General features: G+C 31.0%; 1 protein-coding gene across 4 annotated transcripts in view; it reads right to left on the minus strand.

Annotated features, from left to right (window-relative positions):
- Positions 1–18,284, minus strand: part of LOC108914522 (zinc finger RNA-binding protein) — a 57,619-nt gene that overhangs the window by 299 nt on the left and 39,036 nt on the right. For 2 of the 4 annotated variants that reach the window (XM_018720347.1, XM_018720345.1), the window contains exons 11-15: positions 17,438–17,742; positions 5,925–6,016; positions 5,402–5,497; positions 216–470; positions 53–161 (exon numbers count right to left, since the gene is read on the minus strand). In XM_018720347.1, coding sequence (XP_018575863.1) covers positions 53–161; positions 216–470; positions 5,402–5,497; positions 5,925–6,016; positions 17,438–17,742 — 857 coding nt within the window. Of the gene's footprint in view, positions 1–52; positions 162–215; positions 471–5,401; positions 5,498–5,924; positions 6,017–17,437; positions 17,743–18,284 lie in introns of those variants that run through there. The other 2 variants (XM_018720346.1, XM_018720348.1) reach the window with 2 other exon arrangements.

Raw genomic sequence — 18,284 nt, forward strand, 5'->3', positions numbered from 1 at the left:
CTGAAATTATTAATTTTTAGTGGTTTAACTAAAACATAATTAAAAAACGAACCCATACTTTCTGAACCTTCTTGTTCTCCCCCTGAACGGCGACGTTTACGTGCAGATCTGTCTCGACGGAATACCTTTTGAGGTGCTGGCAATGGATCCATTCCCAATACCTAAATCATAATTATATTAGCAATGCCACAAATATTTTTTTTTATAAATCCTACTTTATATATTTGCCTATAAGCAATTAATCTCAAGGCATATTGGGCCGAACAGGTAAGATCTTCCCTTTGCTGGGGTGACAAAGCAACAGCAGCATCTGGAGAGTCTTTCTCACATGGATCACCCAAGCCAGGACCACCTGGTAACAACAAACCACTTGCTACAGCTTCCATAACTCGACGAAGGGCATCTCCAGGAGAAAGTTGTACTTGACCAGGAACTGATGAGATTACCTTTTCTGCCAATAATTCCATTGCCTGAAATACCCAAGAAATGGAGTATAAGTAATCAATAGCAACTATTAACAACATTCAGCTACCATTAACCAAACTATAAACCTATTGCCATGTTTTCACATAAAAGGTGACATTCTGTAATTTTATGATTTTGCTAACGTTCTTACTCTCGCCTCGAGTCATGCTTTAAATTGATTTAACCTAACATACCTATTCCCCAAATTGAATAATGAAAAAAAAATACAAGGTGTAAAAATGAAAAATTGTTTTTCCTTAATAATTTCTAGCATTTTAGTCAGTTTTTCAGGGCGGGAAAAATAATATGATAATCATTTTTGGCTGTCGCGTGCGGGGCACCCTCTGCAGGCAATGTTATGTATTAACTTTTTTGTCAGCCCTCATATACAGTTTTTAGTAACAAAATATAAAATATTGGACTTTTATATCTAAGAGATAAAGAGGTATACGTATTGAAAATGGCTAAAGCTGTTGATTTTATAAATTATTTCGGATTTAATACCTCCAGGAATATTAACGGTTGGAACTCATTGCCTCACAGCATTTATACTTAATACGGATATCTGTGTATCGGTAACAGATATTTTAAAATTAATGTGTTATTGACATATATTTTAGCGTACATGAATACACTTGTAACTTCCATAAAAAATGCATTGTCTTACATATGAAGATGTTTGAACCCTGCTCGAAAGAAATCTGTTTTGTGAAAATAACAGGAAAAAAATAATTGTTGCAAAATACTTATTTATTGTCAATTTAATAGTAACTATTTGGAGAAAATAACAAAATTAGAAAAACCAAGAGCGACATAAAACAACATAATAACATACATAATTAATAATACGCTTGCAATTTCTGAAAGAGTTGTAAGCACCGCTTTGCAAAAAACTGATGAAGGTGGTGCTGTAGAACGGGACAGAAGAGGAAAACCCAACACTAGACCGCATAAGAACCCGGATGAAGGTTTGAGTATTTCACGAATGCACAGAATGTATTTAGAATATGCAAAACAACAAAAATGGGATGCAGTAGCTACACTCAGACAATACAGGGATACACTTAATTTGAAATTTAATATAGCTTTTTTTAAGCCAAAAAAAGAGTGTTCCGTGTGTAGTGCCCTTAAGAATACAGATTCCGAGAAGAGAACAGAAAAAATGGAAGATGATTATAATAATATGACACATTGATAAAGAATTTTCGAAAAATGATAAAATGCTTTGGATTTGCAGGTGTTAGTAACGCCCAAGTCAGAAGACGACGATTATTATAAAAGTAAAATCGAAACATACAACTTTACAATTTATGATTTAGGCAGCAATCAAGTCTATTGCTATGTATGGCATGAGTAAATATCGAAGAGAGGACCGGATGAAATTGGAAGTTGTTTATGGATCTTCTTAAAAAGGTTAAAGAAAATGGCATACGAAAGGTTATTCTTTATTCTGACAATAGCGGTGGTCAAAACCTTTATCGTTTTGTTTTTGCGATGTTTGCCTATGCATCAATGACTTTGGATTTGGAAATAACGCACCGTTTTCTTGAAATTGGCCACAGGCAGAATAAAATGACATGCTGTGATTGAAGTTGCAAAAAAACATCACTCTGCTATATACACTCCCGATAGTCCTGATCAGTGGATTAGTCTAATAAAAATGGCCAAAGTTACTGCCCCACAGTACAAAGTAAAAGAAATGTCTCAAGATTTTGCAACTTTTAAACCAATGGTAAAGAAACAAAACTGGAAAAAAGATATTACTGGAGAGGCTGTAAAAATCAGAGAAATCCACTGCAATCCAAAGTGTCCCAATAAAGAATTTTTTGTGTATAATTTTGGAGAAAATCATAAAGAACTAGACCTACAAACAAAAATACACGCAAACGCGAAGAATATCAATTTCCAAGATTGTATCAAGGTTTGCTGCCAATTGATGGTAAAAAATTAAACGGTCTTTTGGGTCTGTGTAAAGCTAATTTGATACCACCGATGTATCATGGATTTTACAACTCCCTTCCGCCTGCTAGTAACACTGACCACCAGGAAGAAAGTAATATTGACCAAGATGATTCTGACTGAATCGTAATAAATTTTCCTTTTATGGCATTATTGATTATTAACAATTTTTATCTAATAATAGAAAATGTTTAATTTTTCTGTACCTTATTAGTGTAGCAAGTTGTTTCTCAATAAAAATTTTGTCCACGAAAACTGTAGTAACTCATTCAAAATCCATTTTTTCTTATCCTAAACTATTTTATTTAGATCATCAATAGGCCCCGATTTCAATTTTTCCCGACGGCCCCCGAATGAGCCAGACCGGGCCTGTGTTTTAACTTACTTATTTAACCAACTGATAAAGTGTTTCATAAGTAATAGGTCATGGATCAGCTGTTAATGGTACATCTTAATTTAATTATTAACTTAAACCATTAGTAGCTGTTTTGTGATCTATTACTTATGAAATACTTTTTATTCTTAGTGTTATTTTATTACATTTAAATTTACCGCCATTATGGTGCAGCGACATCTATTAGATAGTAGAATTAGATGTTACTTAAAATTATCATTTATTATTACTCTAATTGTTTTCCCATGCAGTTTCCTTAATTATTTTATGGTTTGTGGTTTCCGAGTGTGTCGTTTGCTGCACCAGGTACAGATGGCATACTCTGCCGCTGCTGCCGACAGAAGACACAAAATAAAACTCTCTTATTTAGTCTCATATGGCTGTATACAAGGGCTGACAAAAAAATTAAAATTATATTTTTCACACCCTGAAAAAATCTCGCTATAAAATTTGAAACATGTCTGACTAAAACTTTCGAAATTATCAAGGAAAAACCATTTTTTATTTTTCACTTTGACATCCTGTATCATTTTTATCACATGGCTTGTAATCAATTATGAAGGCTCTATAGGTATACAATAAGACTAGGCACATATTTTGTTTACAAAGCTAATTTTTCAAGAAAGTTCATAATTATCACAACATATAGGCAGAAGAAAATCCACATGCCTTAGCCAAAGTACATCATCAAGTTCTCTTTGAATGTGTGGACTAGAATTCTTAGAGACCATTTAATTGATCTACAATTTTAGCCACCTGGATCAAAAATGGATGTACTTATTTTTGCTTAGTTACTATATCTAAGTCATTCCTGTAGGTTGCTACTTAAAAAATTTGATATTTTGACCCTATGTTTATACTTATTTGAAGTTAGTATTTATGTTTTTAATAATAAGGATAAGTATCAACGAAATGTAGATATTCACTCAGTGAATACTAGACATGTTATGTTCCTTTCAAAACTTTTAATTACTTATAATTACTCACATTCTTACTTGGATCCTAAAATCTTTAATACATTGCCCCAGTGTGTCAGATAGTTAATTTGAAAAAATAAAAAATGAAAAATGTACAATATGTTATATCACACTTTTACTATTCTGTAATCTTTTCTTCATTTTTTGTTTGTGTTGTGTAGTTATTGTAATAGGTCTTGACTTTTCTACATGTTTTTACATGATCTACAGAAAATAAAGCATTATTCTCAAAAAAGTACTTCCAGTAGGTACTTCTTGACCATAAATCAGATAAGAGTGCGCTATTAATTTTTATATGAAAGTAAACTTGTATGAAGAAAATAGAATTTTTAGTAATAATAAACATTTTTATACAGGGTGTCCCGAAATTAGGGGGCAATATTTCTACAGGATGTTCTATGTCGAAAAAGATTTCTTTATATAAACGTGGGTCCAAAAATTCTTCCTAAGGAAGTTATAGCCACTTAAAGGAGCCACTCTGAGGATGTTTTTTTTTTAAATAACTCCGAAACTGGTTGAGATAAATTTATGAAATTTGGTAACTAGCTTTACTTAGACTTTTTTGACTTGACTGAAAAGTATGAAATTTCATAACGTTATAAATTGGTTAAACGATCTCATTTTCCTGGCAGGTGGATAGGTAGAGGTGGCCCCATTCCATGGCTATCTCGATCTCTAGACCTAAATCCCCTAGATTACTTTCTGTGGATGAAGGCTGTAGTTTACGTTACAGAAATAAATCCTTTGAAAGAATTACAACAGAGGATTCATTTAGCTGCGAATCAAATAAGACAAAATAATTTTGAAGTTTTGAGGTCTTTGCAGGCAATTCGATGTCGAGCTGAAAAATGTATTCGTCAAAATCTTTTTGAGCTAAAAATTACTATTGATACAAAGATAAGTTTTATTAAGTGTGGTTTTCAATTATTTTTATTAGTTTATTGTATTACTATTTAAATAATAAATTCCTATGAAAATAACAACTAGTAAAAAGTAAATAACTGAACTGTCAATGCAAATGACACCAAACGTGTTTTTGTTCTCACATCCCGCTACGATAGAAAATATTGACAATTTCGACTCCCGGTGATTAACAGATGTAACATTATTTTTAAACGGATTTTACACAAAAATGGAACATTCTATCAATACGGACAAAGAGTACCTTTTTTTACTAGGAATCTCTGAAATTTCATCGTTTTCAGTCAAGTCAAAAAAGTCAAAGCATAAAAAAGTTATGGTAAATTTTACCCCCTCCTCCCCCAGATTTGGAACGTATGTGATGAAAATTTGTAAATTTTGTTTTAGTAGTGGACTGGAGATAAGAGTTAAGCTAGTTATCAAATTTCATAAATTTATTGCAACTGGTTTCGGAGTTATTTAGAAAAAAACATCATCAGAGTGCAATAGCAATAAATCAACTTTGTCACAGCGCTGACTCACCCTGTATTTATTTTATATTTTTAATTGAATTTACACACGAGTCTATTAAACAAACGCTCAATCTTCAAAGAAAATGCTTTTCTCACAGCTATGAACATCGGCAGAAAGTGTTTTGCAACAAAACTTAGTAGTTACTGATCATTGATACATGGTTAAGACTTACCCATGAACTTAATGGTGACCAAGTAGGCACTCGTTGACATAAATCCCGCAAAATACGTATGATTACTACACAGGAATGTAGACCCAATGCCCTAGCCTGAAATTCAAAATCAATAAAGTTTTCTATTACCTAAAATTTTTTGAGGGTTCCACAAAAATGATTTTCAAATACTTGATTGGCAATTGTTTCATAAATAGTTAATGAAGTCAATAAAAAATAAAAATAATTTAACTACAGAAATGTAGAACCCTTTAAAAATTAAAAAAGTGTATGAGATGTGATTTTTTTTTCCGATTTACTAAATTTGTGTTATATATTAAATAAGGGAATAGAAGCAAAAAATCTAGTAAAATAATAAATAACTTAAGTGAAGTATAAACAAACATGAAACTCCGATTCCCTAATGTACAAATACTAATGCAAAAACTCACATCATCATAATACTAGTTCAAATTATGGGGAGTCTTAAAATAATCTATGGAAGTAAGCGCTGTGCGCACACGGTGTGAGAAGAGACACAAACCTGGAACCATTTCGTATGTCTGAGGGCTGCCAGCGCCTGGAGACACTTGCCGCGTGAGAGTACATCCCGGTCCAACCCGCCGCTCGCAGCTTCTAGACATCAAGAAAAGGGTGTTTGACCATCGTGCTCACCACTGCTATATCCCATTAGGGATAACAGCCGCAATGAGCCGGTTGGTCAAAAATCCTTAATCCCACACCACCTAAAATCAACTCTAAAACAACCATATAGTACAGTACATATATAAGTATTGGACTGCAATACGTAACCAGCCACAAAGCAAACAATAAATAAAATCACATTATTGTCTGTCAGTGCCTCCACTTTTGATTCTTCACACCTTGTAAGTATCAGTCGCACATTTCTGATGATTACACCATGTGTTCGGCGACTGATACACACTGTTGATAAACTGTAAATTAAAAAGTCCAATATTTATTAGTAACTGTCAAGGTTTAAGCTGTATGTCTAAAAATAATAATACATCGAAAAATATTAAAAATCTACACAAATTAGGACATTTTCTATAATAAATTACGAAAACGATAAGTAGGTAATTTAGAATTAAGTTTGGACAAAACTTAACGATTTTAGTAAACATTTGAATGGATGATTCAATCACGTTTCCTTTTTATAACACAATTTTTATTAACATTATTGACTAAGACCGGAAAACATTTAAATAATTTTTAAAGCTACAAAATTTTCAGTTATCAAAAACTGAAATATCACCTTTTATAAAGACCCTCTTGATATGCTATAAGTAGAACCCCATCATTTTATTTAAAAAACAAAGTATTTAAAGCCTACACATTTTGTAATCCACGAGACATATTCAAAAGAATATAAGCTTGGTGTGCAGGGATAATTGCAGAATCAATCGGTCATGGTCACTCAGTCACAGAAGTCAGTGTACAGAAACCAATTTTACAGGAAATCAAAAAAATTACAAAACTATTATAGTTTTAACTTCCCCTTGATGAATCAGTCGCGTTTAGCTTACTCATAAGTAAACCAATATAAGTATAGCATATAATAATTAATAAGTTTTTTTATCCAAATATTTAGTTTGAATATTACATAGAATAAAGCATGTTTATTTTATTATGTTTTTGTACCTCTGGATAGTATAACAAAGCTTATTAAAGGAAATAAAATACATACTCCAAATATGTATTATTCTGTCATTTGGATCACCACTGGTCCTACCTAGTCCAGATAACCGAGTTTTATGTGATTTCATATATGATTCATAAAAAATAACATAGAATCAAGTATTATTAAGAACGGAAATTGAAGTCCCGTTTCATCTAACAAAGTACTACAATATTCATATAGATGTCGTTACAGGAAATACGTTTATAGTAAAAATAGTAGGATAATTTCATTCATTCAAATTCCGGCAAAATACACCTAAAAAAAAAACGAGAAAATGCCAGGTGCACGCACACGTGCACGATAATCAGTTGTCCGGCCTATACGTCCATCCCACTCTCTTGCTATCTCATAATTGCATATGAAAAGAGAAGGGTAATAAAATAATAAAAACTCCAATTTGCGGCCGCCGGTTTTTTGTTCTGAAAATATTTCTATTTTCTATCTTCTACATATTATTATGTACATATTTACAAAAAAGGAGGATGGCAAGTGGTTGTACAAATTTATAATATTTGCAGCCAACTAAAAGTTTTATTTCATATTATTTTCTACATTTTAGTACTTATATGGATTCGGACCAGAGTAGGTGCGAATGTAATTATTTCTTGTATGGATCTTTGAGCTGTTATCTTTTATTGTTGCGTTGTGGCTGCGAAATATTTTATTTGTGGAGTTTACTATTTTTTATATGAAGGAAAAAACATTAACAGAGTAAGTATTACAATTTGCTAGGCATAGTTGTACTTAGTACTAAATTCAAGTAAATAATAGATATTAAAATAAATATGTAGGTATTGTATTTGATTATTTGAAAATAAAAATTACATATGCGACAATGGACTTTCCGCTTACTTAGCCGTAATATAAATATGACATATTGTCGTTGCAATGCACATACAGGCTGTTCCAATAGTGTGACAAAGTTTATAATTATTTTCAGTTATAGTTGTATAGGGCAAAATCTTCAGGCCAAAAACAAGATTTTCTGAACGTTTAATTCGGTCTGAAAATAATGAATAATGGAAATAATAATAAAATGTGAATCCGAGCAAGTAACTTTTTTCGTATCACTACTACAGGCAGTTATACTAAACTTTATCGCACTATTGTGGCACCCTATATATGACTAGATATATCATTATGGTAAATCAAAAGCATAATAGGTAAAAATGTATAATTATCTATGTTTATAACAAATATTATCTGGTAAAATTCTTTTCTTACTTTCAGATACGGAACCGGAAGAAGTCTATATGTTATTTCGTAATATACCTATAGTGGTGAAAACAACCCACTCTATGTAGAACAAATTAAGAAATATGAAGAATTATGGAAAAAATCAATGGCAACAAATTTGGAACAATTTTATAAAAATTGTATACTACCAGAAATAATATACAAAAATATTCCACAGGGAAAAAGATGTATGGATCCAGAATATATTATAGAAACTCAAATTAATAAAAAGAAATAATTTTATTTTATGAATTTTTAAATTTTTTCCTGTTCTACTGTACCTATTCTATTTATTTCTTTATTACTTTCATTTATTTACATATTTATTAAACTACACTGTTCCACAGAATTTCTGTTTATATTGGAGGTATTAAAGTACCTATAAGACAACTATTTTTTCAATTGAAGTGAACTGAATTACCTATTTCTCATAAAAAAAATTTAGACTCAAATCGTCCTTTTGTACATAATTCTTTACACATTTTTTGGACAAAATAAGTATATCGTACATATTTTTTATATTTTCTCATTATTATGTATATTCACAATTAAAATTCTATTTATATTAATATGCAAATTTTTTTTATCAAGAATTACTTAATATTAATTATTAAAAATATAATATTTTCCATTTCTGTTTATACCAAAGTAAGCCGCTTTATTCACAAATCGTAATTATAACGTAACTTTCCGTTATGAACAACTTTTCTTATTAACATTTTTTTTATATTATCAAAAACAAAAGCAGTTTATTCTTCAACGTTATTAATTTTGTTAAATTTCTGATCACCCTGTATATATATTTATTACAGTTTTTCATGACAAACGTATTCAATTAAAAAGCAAAATATTTTTTGTCACGAATTACTTTTTCTAGTAGAATAGAAAATAAAAATGTTTTCCCTCTTATCCACTAACCGTAGATACTAATATAGGTATATTAATTATAAATTATGGTTTTAAATAAACTAAAAATTGTTTATATTTCATATTTTCTAAAATTATATAATAGTATGGACTTGCACTGTTACTTATATACTTTTATACAAAAATATATCTAAAATGATCATGACATTCTTTAAATATTTACGTATCAATTAACAGAAATCATGACTACCAATTCAGAATCAGGTTATACCAAATTAACCACAATACAACAGCTGTTCGTTAAAAATAACCCGAGTCCATTCATAAATAAATTTTTACTAGTGCGACATCTATTACAAATCAAGCGAATTAAAGGTCCGATATAATGCTATTTATGAATGAATATTTTTAAATAATTTTATTCCAATATAACCTTTTAAATAATAAAGTGATGAACAAACTATGAAATAAAGTCTAATCAGTTTATGTATTAAAAGACAACTATATAAAAAATCGCATAATTCTATAATACTATGAAGAAATAATCGTTTATTTGTAGAAGTCCAAAAAACCTTCATATTTAGAAATTAATTTCTCACGAATTATTTACCTATCCCAATTAATTTTTGCTTTACTGTCTTCATTTATACTTTGCCAAATGTGATATGAAATTTTACTACTTTCTTCCATTGCTTTAAAAAGATATATTGGAATAAAAAAAGGGCTGTTTTCTATCATTTTTCGGTATAATTTAGGCAACCAGAGATGCATCAGTTTCCATCCTTAATTGTTACATGTTTGTTATTAATTCTACTGTTACATCACAGCATATGCTTTGACCCTGCTTTAAGTCATGCTATTTGTGTGTGGGACAGCTGTTATCAGGATAATGCAACAAACATCTTTTATACTACTAAAATGTTTATCATAGTACTCTGTGCCTTCCAACCATCTAATTATCAAATATTTTAAAACTTAAAGTATACAACATTTAAATCATTCTTAGTCTTAGTAAAGTGCAAAGTGGTTCTATCTACACTTTTCGCTTATTACATATTTCAGAAAACTGCGCTAAGGCTTTAGTAATAACTGATTTTCAATTTTACATTCATAATGAGAAACACAATGCCGCAATATTTTAAAGTTTTTTACAATTTATAGATTTAAAAATAATATGTAAACACAGTCTAAGAAGTGTCAGTATGTGATCTAAACAATTGAGGCAACCTGTGACAAATCCTGTAGTGTGATGTTTGCGTGGAGACTCACTGCAACAAGGCAATGCAACAGACTACAAATAGTACAGGTGCTGCGATTTTGCACATACTGCTAAACATAAACATTATATTTGACTGCAATTGCATAAATTAGTTGTCTTACTGTTTTAACCAAATAGAAATCATGATTATAAGGAAATTGTTACTTTTTTGGAAAAACTGTTAATGTAGATAGAGCCATAAATAACTACAAGCCATGTGACCGCTGAGCTTAGGCAACCAACATTTCACAGCTGGTACTCCCAACTAAAAATCCCTAAATTTTAGCGTCACCAATATTAACCCTTTCACTGCTCCAGACGTATATATTCGCTAAAAATTTATAGGGCTCAAACTGCTCCAGACGGATTAATTCGCATGAATAGTTAAATTGGATCAGGCTGCTCAAACCGTATATATTCGCAACCGTGCGCATAGTGACTCGGTTATTGCAATTAGTAAGGCGAATTTTTGCGGGCGAGCTTATACCGATTGTGACAAATATTTTTATGGAAAGAGGTACTGGTAATAGTACCAAGATTGTTCATGTTTCTTTCAGTTTCTATTTAGTACATATACTGTATTTTATTCAAAATAAAATCGTAAAATTTATCGTAAATCGTAATTTAACACAACATAATGTAAAACTATAAGTGGTCTAACTGCTCCAGACGTATATATTCGCACGCGATAAACAATCGCGCACGGCGCGGTAGCTACGTTCAGACGTATTGCGCAGCGAAAGGGTTAATTACTCATTTACAATGAACAATTACAAACTACGCTCGAGATAATGCAATCGCTGATTAGTTGAATAGAACTTCGTTAAAAATTACACCAATCACCAGCCGGTGAAACAAAATGTTGTTTCAATGTAATCTTGATCTTATTGTTTTAATTATACTGAAATTTAACTGCCAACGTCAAGGAAATAAAATTACTGTTCCAAACAAAATAACTGGTCACGTTGTTTTTAGTCATTTATGAAGCCTCTGTATGAGAAAATATGGTTGAGTAAAATATATGAAATAATGACTTCTAGGCCCACAAGAACTATCAGCAAGACAAAATTTCATAAAAAAAATTTGCAAAATAAAAAATTGAATTAGATGCTGCCGATCCTAGGGCCTTGAAGTGTTGCACATATATGCCAAATACCTTCTTTTGTAATAAATTAATAAGTACAAACAACACATTTGTAAAATTTTTCTCAGTTTTCAATTTTCATAAATAGGTACAAAAGAAATATAAATTTTGTCATAAATAAAAAAATGTATCAGTTGATTATGAAAAACAAAAATATATATATGCACAATGTCTCAGAATCGACAAGTCTCTATTTTAATATTTTATTTCACAAATTCCGTTCAAAATTTTTTAATGTGAAAATTCTATTTGTGAGCACAGAAATCATTCACAAAAAAAAACTGGTCCCATGCTTCTTTATGAAAATAAATGTGACTATATTAATTTTCACCAGCCGCCACTGTCTGTACATAAGACTAAATTTTACGAAAAAATTGTGCACTAATTTTCCTTAAAACTTATAAACCAATAAAGTTGTGCTCAGCTTATAAGGGCCGCAAAAAAATCCAAGCAGGATGATTTTTTCAGGGTTTCTTAGGGACTGCCTCCTGAGTATCCTACCAAAAGATCACACTCAAACTTCTGGTACGACTTGCGCTATGGGGATGGCTTCCTAAACATTTTTTTTGAACATGTTAAGTAGTCGAGATGATACATAATTTTAAAAAAGAAAAATTGTAATGCAATTCCTCCTCTTCAACCTTTATTAAAGTTACATAAAAATTTTTTACAAGACCAGTCCTGTGGTAAACGAATTTTTTGTCATATAATGCGCAGTAACTCGTTAAGTATTAGAGATACAAAAAAATAAGGAAAAGGTGTTCAGAATTTGATCCTCTACAACTTTTATCAAGGTCATTTTGCTCTAAAAAAATGTTTAGGAAACCACCCCCATAGCACAAGTCGTACCAGGAGTTCGAGTGTGATCTTTTGGTTGTATACTCAGGAAGCAGTCCCCAACAAACCTGAAGAAAAGTTCATCCTGTTTCGAATTTTTTTTATAAAATGACATCTTTATTGGATTATTAGAATTGACACTTATAAGAGCTACTAAGTCATCATTAACACAATTTATTATTCGCAGTATACACATTTTTTTTTAATGGATGGTTTAACTTTTATATGGATGGTCTGACTGATGTCATCTTAAAGAAAAAGACAATTACAATTTCAGTGAAACAAATTTTGATATAGATCTATCTCTAATAGTGAGAGATTTGACAAATTGAGTGAGTGCTACAAACATAATTTGTTACTACAATTGCAAGGAAGTCAAGTCCTCTAGCACATTGGGCACCGGTTTAGGTTATACATATTACCCTTACTTTTAGAGCTAGACCCATTAAAGTCTACAGGCTGTTACAAATCCACTCCTCACTACAGGGATTTCGGAAACAGTAAGAGATACGAAGTAGCTTAAATGGGAGCAAAGTTGCATAATCAGGGGGACCAACATAATGCCTCTAAAAAATCAAGACTAACATGATTAATTTTCGAACCATTTGAAAAAAAAACTGAAATTTTGGAAATCCTTTGTTTCATTTCAGCTTTGTTTGAGCTGATATTGAAAAAAGAACACTTTCTCATGGCAACTTTTGCCCTCTATCAAATGGCATAATCAATTTTTATATGTAACGTTTCGTCTCTCCAGGAACATCATCAACTTCATTTTTTTAAATACGACCCTGGAAATTTTATTAGATTTTTTGCAAGCTTTGATGACCCCGAACTCTGTACTGCCTCAGCCCGAACCAGATTCAGACGTTTTGTCTCAAAAAATTTGTCTCCAATGTCTCAAATTTTTTATTTAGATTTATATGTTTATGGAATTATTGTACACTCCAAGTGTCAATAGACCCTGTGAAATCCACCTAGTTACTTAAACTATTACCATTGACGGATACGAATATATTGAAGACGAATTTTTCGAGACAAAACGTCTGAATCTGGTTCGGGCTGAGGCAGTACAGAATTGGGGGTCATCAAGGCTTGCAAAAAATGTAATAAAATTTCCAGGATCGTATTTAAAAAATGAAGTAGATGATGGTCCTGGAGAGACGAAACGTAATTGAATACACCATTCGATAGAGAGCAAAAAGTTGTCATGAGAAAGTGTTCTTCTTTTTTCAATATTATTTCAAACAAGGCTGAAATGATTTAAAAACGGATTTCCAAAATTTAGTTTTTTTTTTCAAATATTTTGAAAACTAATCATGTTGGCCTTGATTTTTTAGAGGCATAATGCTGGTCCCCTGATTATGCAACTTTGCCCCCATGTAAGTTACTTCGTATCTCTTACCATTTCCGAGATCCCTGTAGTGAGAAACGAATTTGTAACAGCCTGTATATTAGTGTATACTACTGCAATCATAAAAGTTATATGCAAGTTAAGTAAAGATACATATGATTGAAAATAATTAAGTTTCTTATATCTAAAAAGTGACAATCTGCGACAATAATGCAATGGTCCTTATCAGCTTGAGCATTTCCTGTCATCCCTGGATGTTAAACCAGACGAGTCATATAAAACTTAAAGAGTATTTCACAAAAAAATACTATAATTATTTCATATACAGAATGTTTCGCTTTGGGTAAATCAAACTTTAATCACAGATAACTAAAATATATTGAGATTTTTCTATTAAACCAGTCTTATCTCGTACCATTTTTCATGTACAGGGCCGTATTGATTTGTTTCCAAAAACACAGTTGGCAACACTAAATTATAGAATTGCTTATGCAATACGCCATTCCAAATTTAATTTAATCAGTTTATAAATAACAAAAATATTTTAAAAATGTAAATTTGAAAACCTACCATCACGGCCTTTAACATGGCAACGATAGGAGGTAAAACGTTTTTAAGAAAAATCTTAATATACTTTCTGAGTTCCATTTGTGACCAAAGATATAGTTTATATGCAGAAAATAATTTTATTTGCAGATGTAAATGGTAAAGATAAAACTCGAAATTAGACAAAAATTTTCTAAATAGTGAAAACTTAAGTAACAAATAATCAAAAGTACATATTAACAACTTTTTTGGTATTTTTATCAATTTATAAGTATTATTAAGAAATCTTATGGATTTATAAATTACCAATAGTTTTTCATATCTCAATGAAATATGAAAACTAAAAGGACTGAATCGTGATTTATTGAAGGGAAAGTTTTGATCAAGCATACTAAAATAGTCGTGTTAAAAAGCTACACGATTATATTGGAATCAAGGATTGAAAAGGAGGGATTTGGACTGAAGAAAGGTAGGGAGAGAGGAGAGGGGAAAGAGAGGGGAGGGAGAGAGAAGAAACAGAAATAGAGAAAGAACTGGGAAGAGAAAGAAGCCAGAGTGTTTTGTAAACATAGAGCCAAACAACAAGAATAAATGCGAAGAAAGAAGTTTCTTTGAACATGGGCCTGAAAATACTTAAGACTTGTAGCTTGAACTATCAAAAACATTTTTTTAAACTACTCCTAATAACCAATCAGATTCAAAAATGAATTGAAACACTGTTAGAGCACAAACATTCTGCAAGAAATTTGCTGGGACGAAAGCAAAAGATGCTGTTTGGCTGGCGAATAACAGCAAGAATTGCAGTATGTAGTTAATACATATCAACCTTTGTCGCTAAAAGCATTTACCCATCTCATACCCATATAGGGGAATAATTTTTTCTCAATTACAGTGGTGTAGATATAGATGAAAAAAAAATCTAAATTTTCGATAAAATAATATTTTCTGAAAGAACATTTCAAAAAAAACACAAAGAAGGTTGCTCGCTACCAATATCCATGATTTGCTTCATTTCCAAGAAAACTGGCAATAAACTTTTCACACTTTGGTAATGTATTATACTAATGATTAGTAACTAATTGATTAAAGCAAGGAAAAAACAACATGATGCTGAAATCTGTTCTTTCTCAGATATCAGTATGTAATTTTTCATTAGTTCCAAAGTTTAAATAGGCCTTAAATGTAGCATGAAATCATTTCAGCACTAATTTTCAACTATCTTTTTTTCTTATTTTAATTATTGGTGTGTTATTAAAATTTCTATAAACTTTTATGTCCAATTTTCTCAAAAAATCATACAATTGTTGTATCTTCTAAGACGCTCCTTCAGAAAAACATTTCATCAAAAAAGACCACTGTAATTTAAAAAAAAAGATTTTTAGTAATACACTTGCCACCACAATTTTCTATGTATTTTTAAATCTACGTTCATAGGCCTATTTCTGCTTAAGGAGGTTTATCTGATTTGGAATTGACAAATATTCATAAAAAAATTAATATAAGTTTATTTAACATGAAGAAAATCCTCAAAAAAATTATGATTAGTTTGGATACCCAAGAGACGAGATATTAATAAAATAATTTTTCACGATTTAGTACAAAATTTAGTAGAATGCAGATTTTTTTAATCTTTCCACTTAGAATGTGCAACAATCGACGAACAGTTTCCACAGCAACTTGTATAAATAGGAAACCGATATTTAAGGAACCATATGACAGCTCATACAAATCAATTAGGTACTTGTAAGATATATAATTTATAATAATTCTCCTTCAAACTGCTGTCGTTGACTAGCTTAACCTCCATATGCGTGATAGCGGCAACGGCGCGGTATCGACGTAGCATATTATTTGAAATTCGCAGGTATCCAAACAGAATGATCGAACGCGAGCGAGCGAGCGAACTCCGGGCCGAGCACGCCAGCCAAGCGCAACGTTGCCAAATCTAAAGGCCTACTACTTTAGTCACAAGCAAATCTACAGAAACTCTCGTTAGAGTTTAGACGTACCCGTGTATCCGATAAACCTCCTTAAGATGGCATTTCCCATTTCCCTTTTATTATACCCTATTTTAAAAACACCCTGTATAAAAGCGCGATCTCTGAAATGGATAGGAAGGTCATGACGAGACGACAGATTGAAATTCAAGGATAAACGAGTGACAAACAAACGAACACAAAATGCAGATATAGAAAATAGCAAAAAAAAAAATAACAGATCAGCGTAGGTCCACAATGATCTGTAATAAAATAAAATACGGAAGGTAATTTACCTCATTAAATGAATATTACTGCTATTTTTATTTTTTTTTTTCTTAACTTTATCCTGTATGCTCCATAACATATAAAACTTAATTAATCAACCAATATCGAGATTCATATGACCCCCTAGATCTCCCGATTTGAATGTTTATGTATTTTTATAAGGTTATTTTATACAAAACATTATTTAATGGTACACAATTCTAATAAAAAGATACTACAATTATACATTGGGAATGCTGCACAACATATTTCAAATGGAAGATTTTTTTTTAATTTTGGAAAAAGTTAAAATACAAGAGAACGGAAAGTTTTTATTAACTAAAGAAAGTTTATATGAAATTAAGTTAATTGATTTATTCCCACAAATTTAAATATTTTTGTAACACACACATTTTAAAATTTTTGTTTAGACAAGGCTAAATTAAAAAAAAATTAGGGCTGAAGAATTTGTCTCAATAATTAATATAGAGGCACGCCGTAATAATGTTCTCACATAAACAAATGAAAAATACTCGACATATCTACAATTCAGGCAATGCAAATATGTATTAAAAACTCATTTCCATAAATATAGTCTAGTAACAAGTAGTAGTTTTTTCATACCATAAAGATCGTCATTTAGTACTTCATTGCATCTGCAGTTTATAAGTATCGACAGAAATAAGAAAAATTACTTAATAGTGTTTACCAAATTACCACTAAAATCGACGTATCATAACTTTAACACAACTTAAATGACAGTACTTCCTAAAAATTTATCACATTAAAAATAAAGGTATAGAAAAAAACCAGCTTAAACCCTGGATGGTACTGTACGCTCAACATTCACCCACATTTGCATACAATTGTTACCTTGTTCCCTCATTATAGGACTGGTAAACTGTACAAGTACAGTCAAACCATCCCCAGCAACAGTAAGGCCAGCTTCAGCAGCATTTATTGTAACAGTATATGTGTTTTCTGCAGCAACTTGCTTTAGAGCTGCCGGCAAAAGTTCTACAACCTTTTTAAGAAGGGTCAGGGTAGGTTTATCTGCACAAAGAACCACCAATTCAACATTTGTGTCTCCTCGAAGTAAAAGACCTTTAGCAAGATGTCCAACTCTCATAACACCTTTCAAAATCCTATTAGCGTCACGATCTTGTTGGAAAGAGAATCTGTAAGAAATAAAACTATTACCACATAAAATATAATGTAACTAACACAGAGACCATGTTGACAAAAAAACTAAGCATTCCCCAAATAAAAAATTTGCAAAAAAAACCTTGTTCTGAAACACATAATTTTCTAAATGTATTATAATTTGTGATTAAAGATTTTTTTAAAATAGTTCATCCACAAAATTTGATGCAGTGAAGTAATATATTTACAACTTACAAAAGATATAGCTGATATACTGTCAACTAAAAATCCCTAAATCTTAGCATCACAAATAACGATTTGTTTACAATGAACAATGATAATGTGATTGCAGGTTGGTTGAATAGAATCTCGTGAAACATTACACTAATCACCAGCCGGCGAAACAGAATATTCTGTTTTAATGTAATTTGATCTTATTGTTTTAATAATTTCTAATTTTACCGAAATTTAATTGCCTGAAAAAAATGCAACGAAGAAGGAAAGGCGACAAGTTCTTAAAATGTCTATTATGGACAAATGAGGCAGAATTTACGACATAAGGAATTTTCATAACATA

Source organism: Anoplophora glabripennis, unplaced genomic scaffold (assembly GCF_000390285.2).
Source record: "Anoplophora glabripennis isolate ALB-LARVAE unplaced genomic scaffold, Agla_2.0 scaffold1005, whole genome shotgun sequence".
Lineage (NCBI taxonomy): Eukaryota > Metazoa > Arthropoda > Insecta > Coleoptera > Cerambycidae > Anoplophora > Anoplophora glabripennis.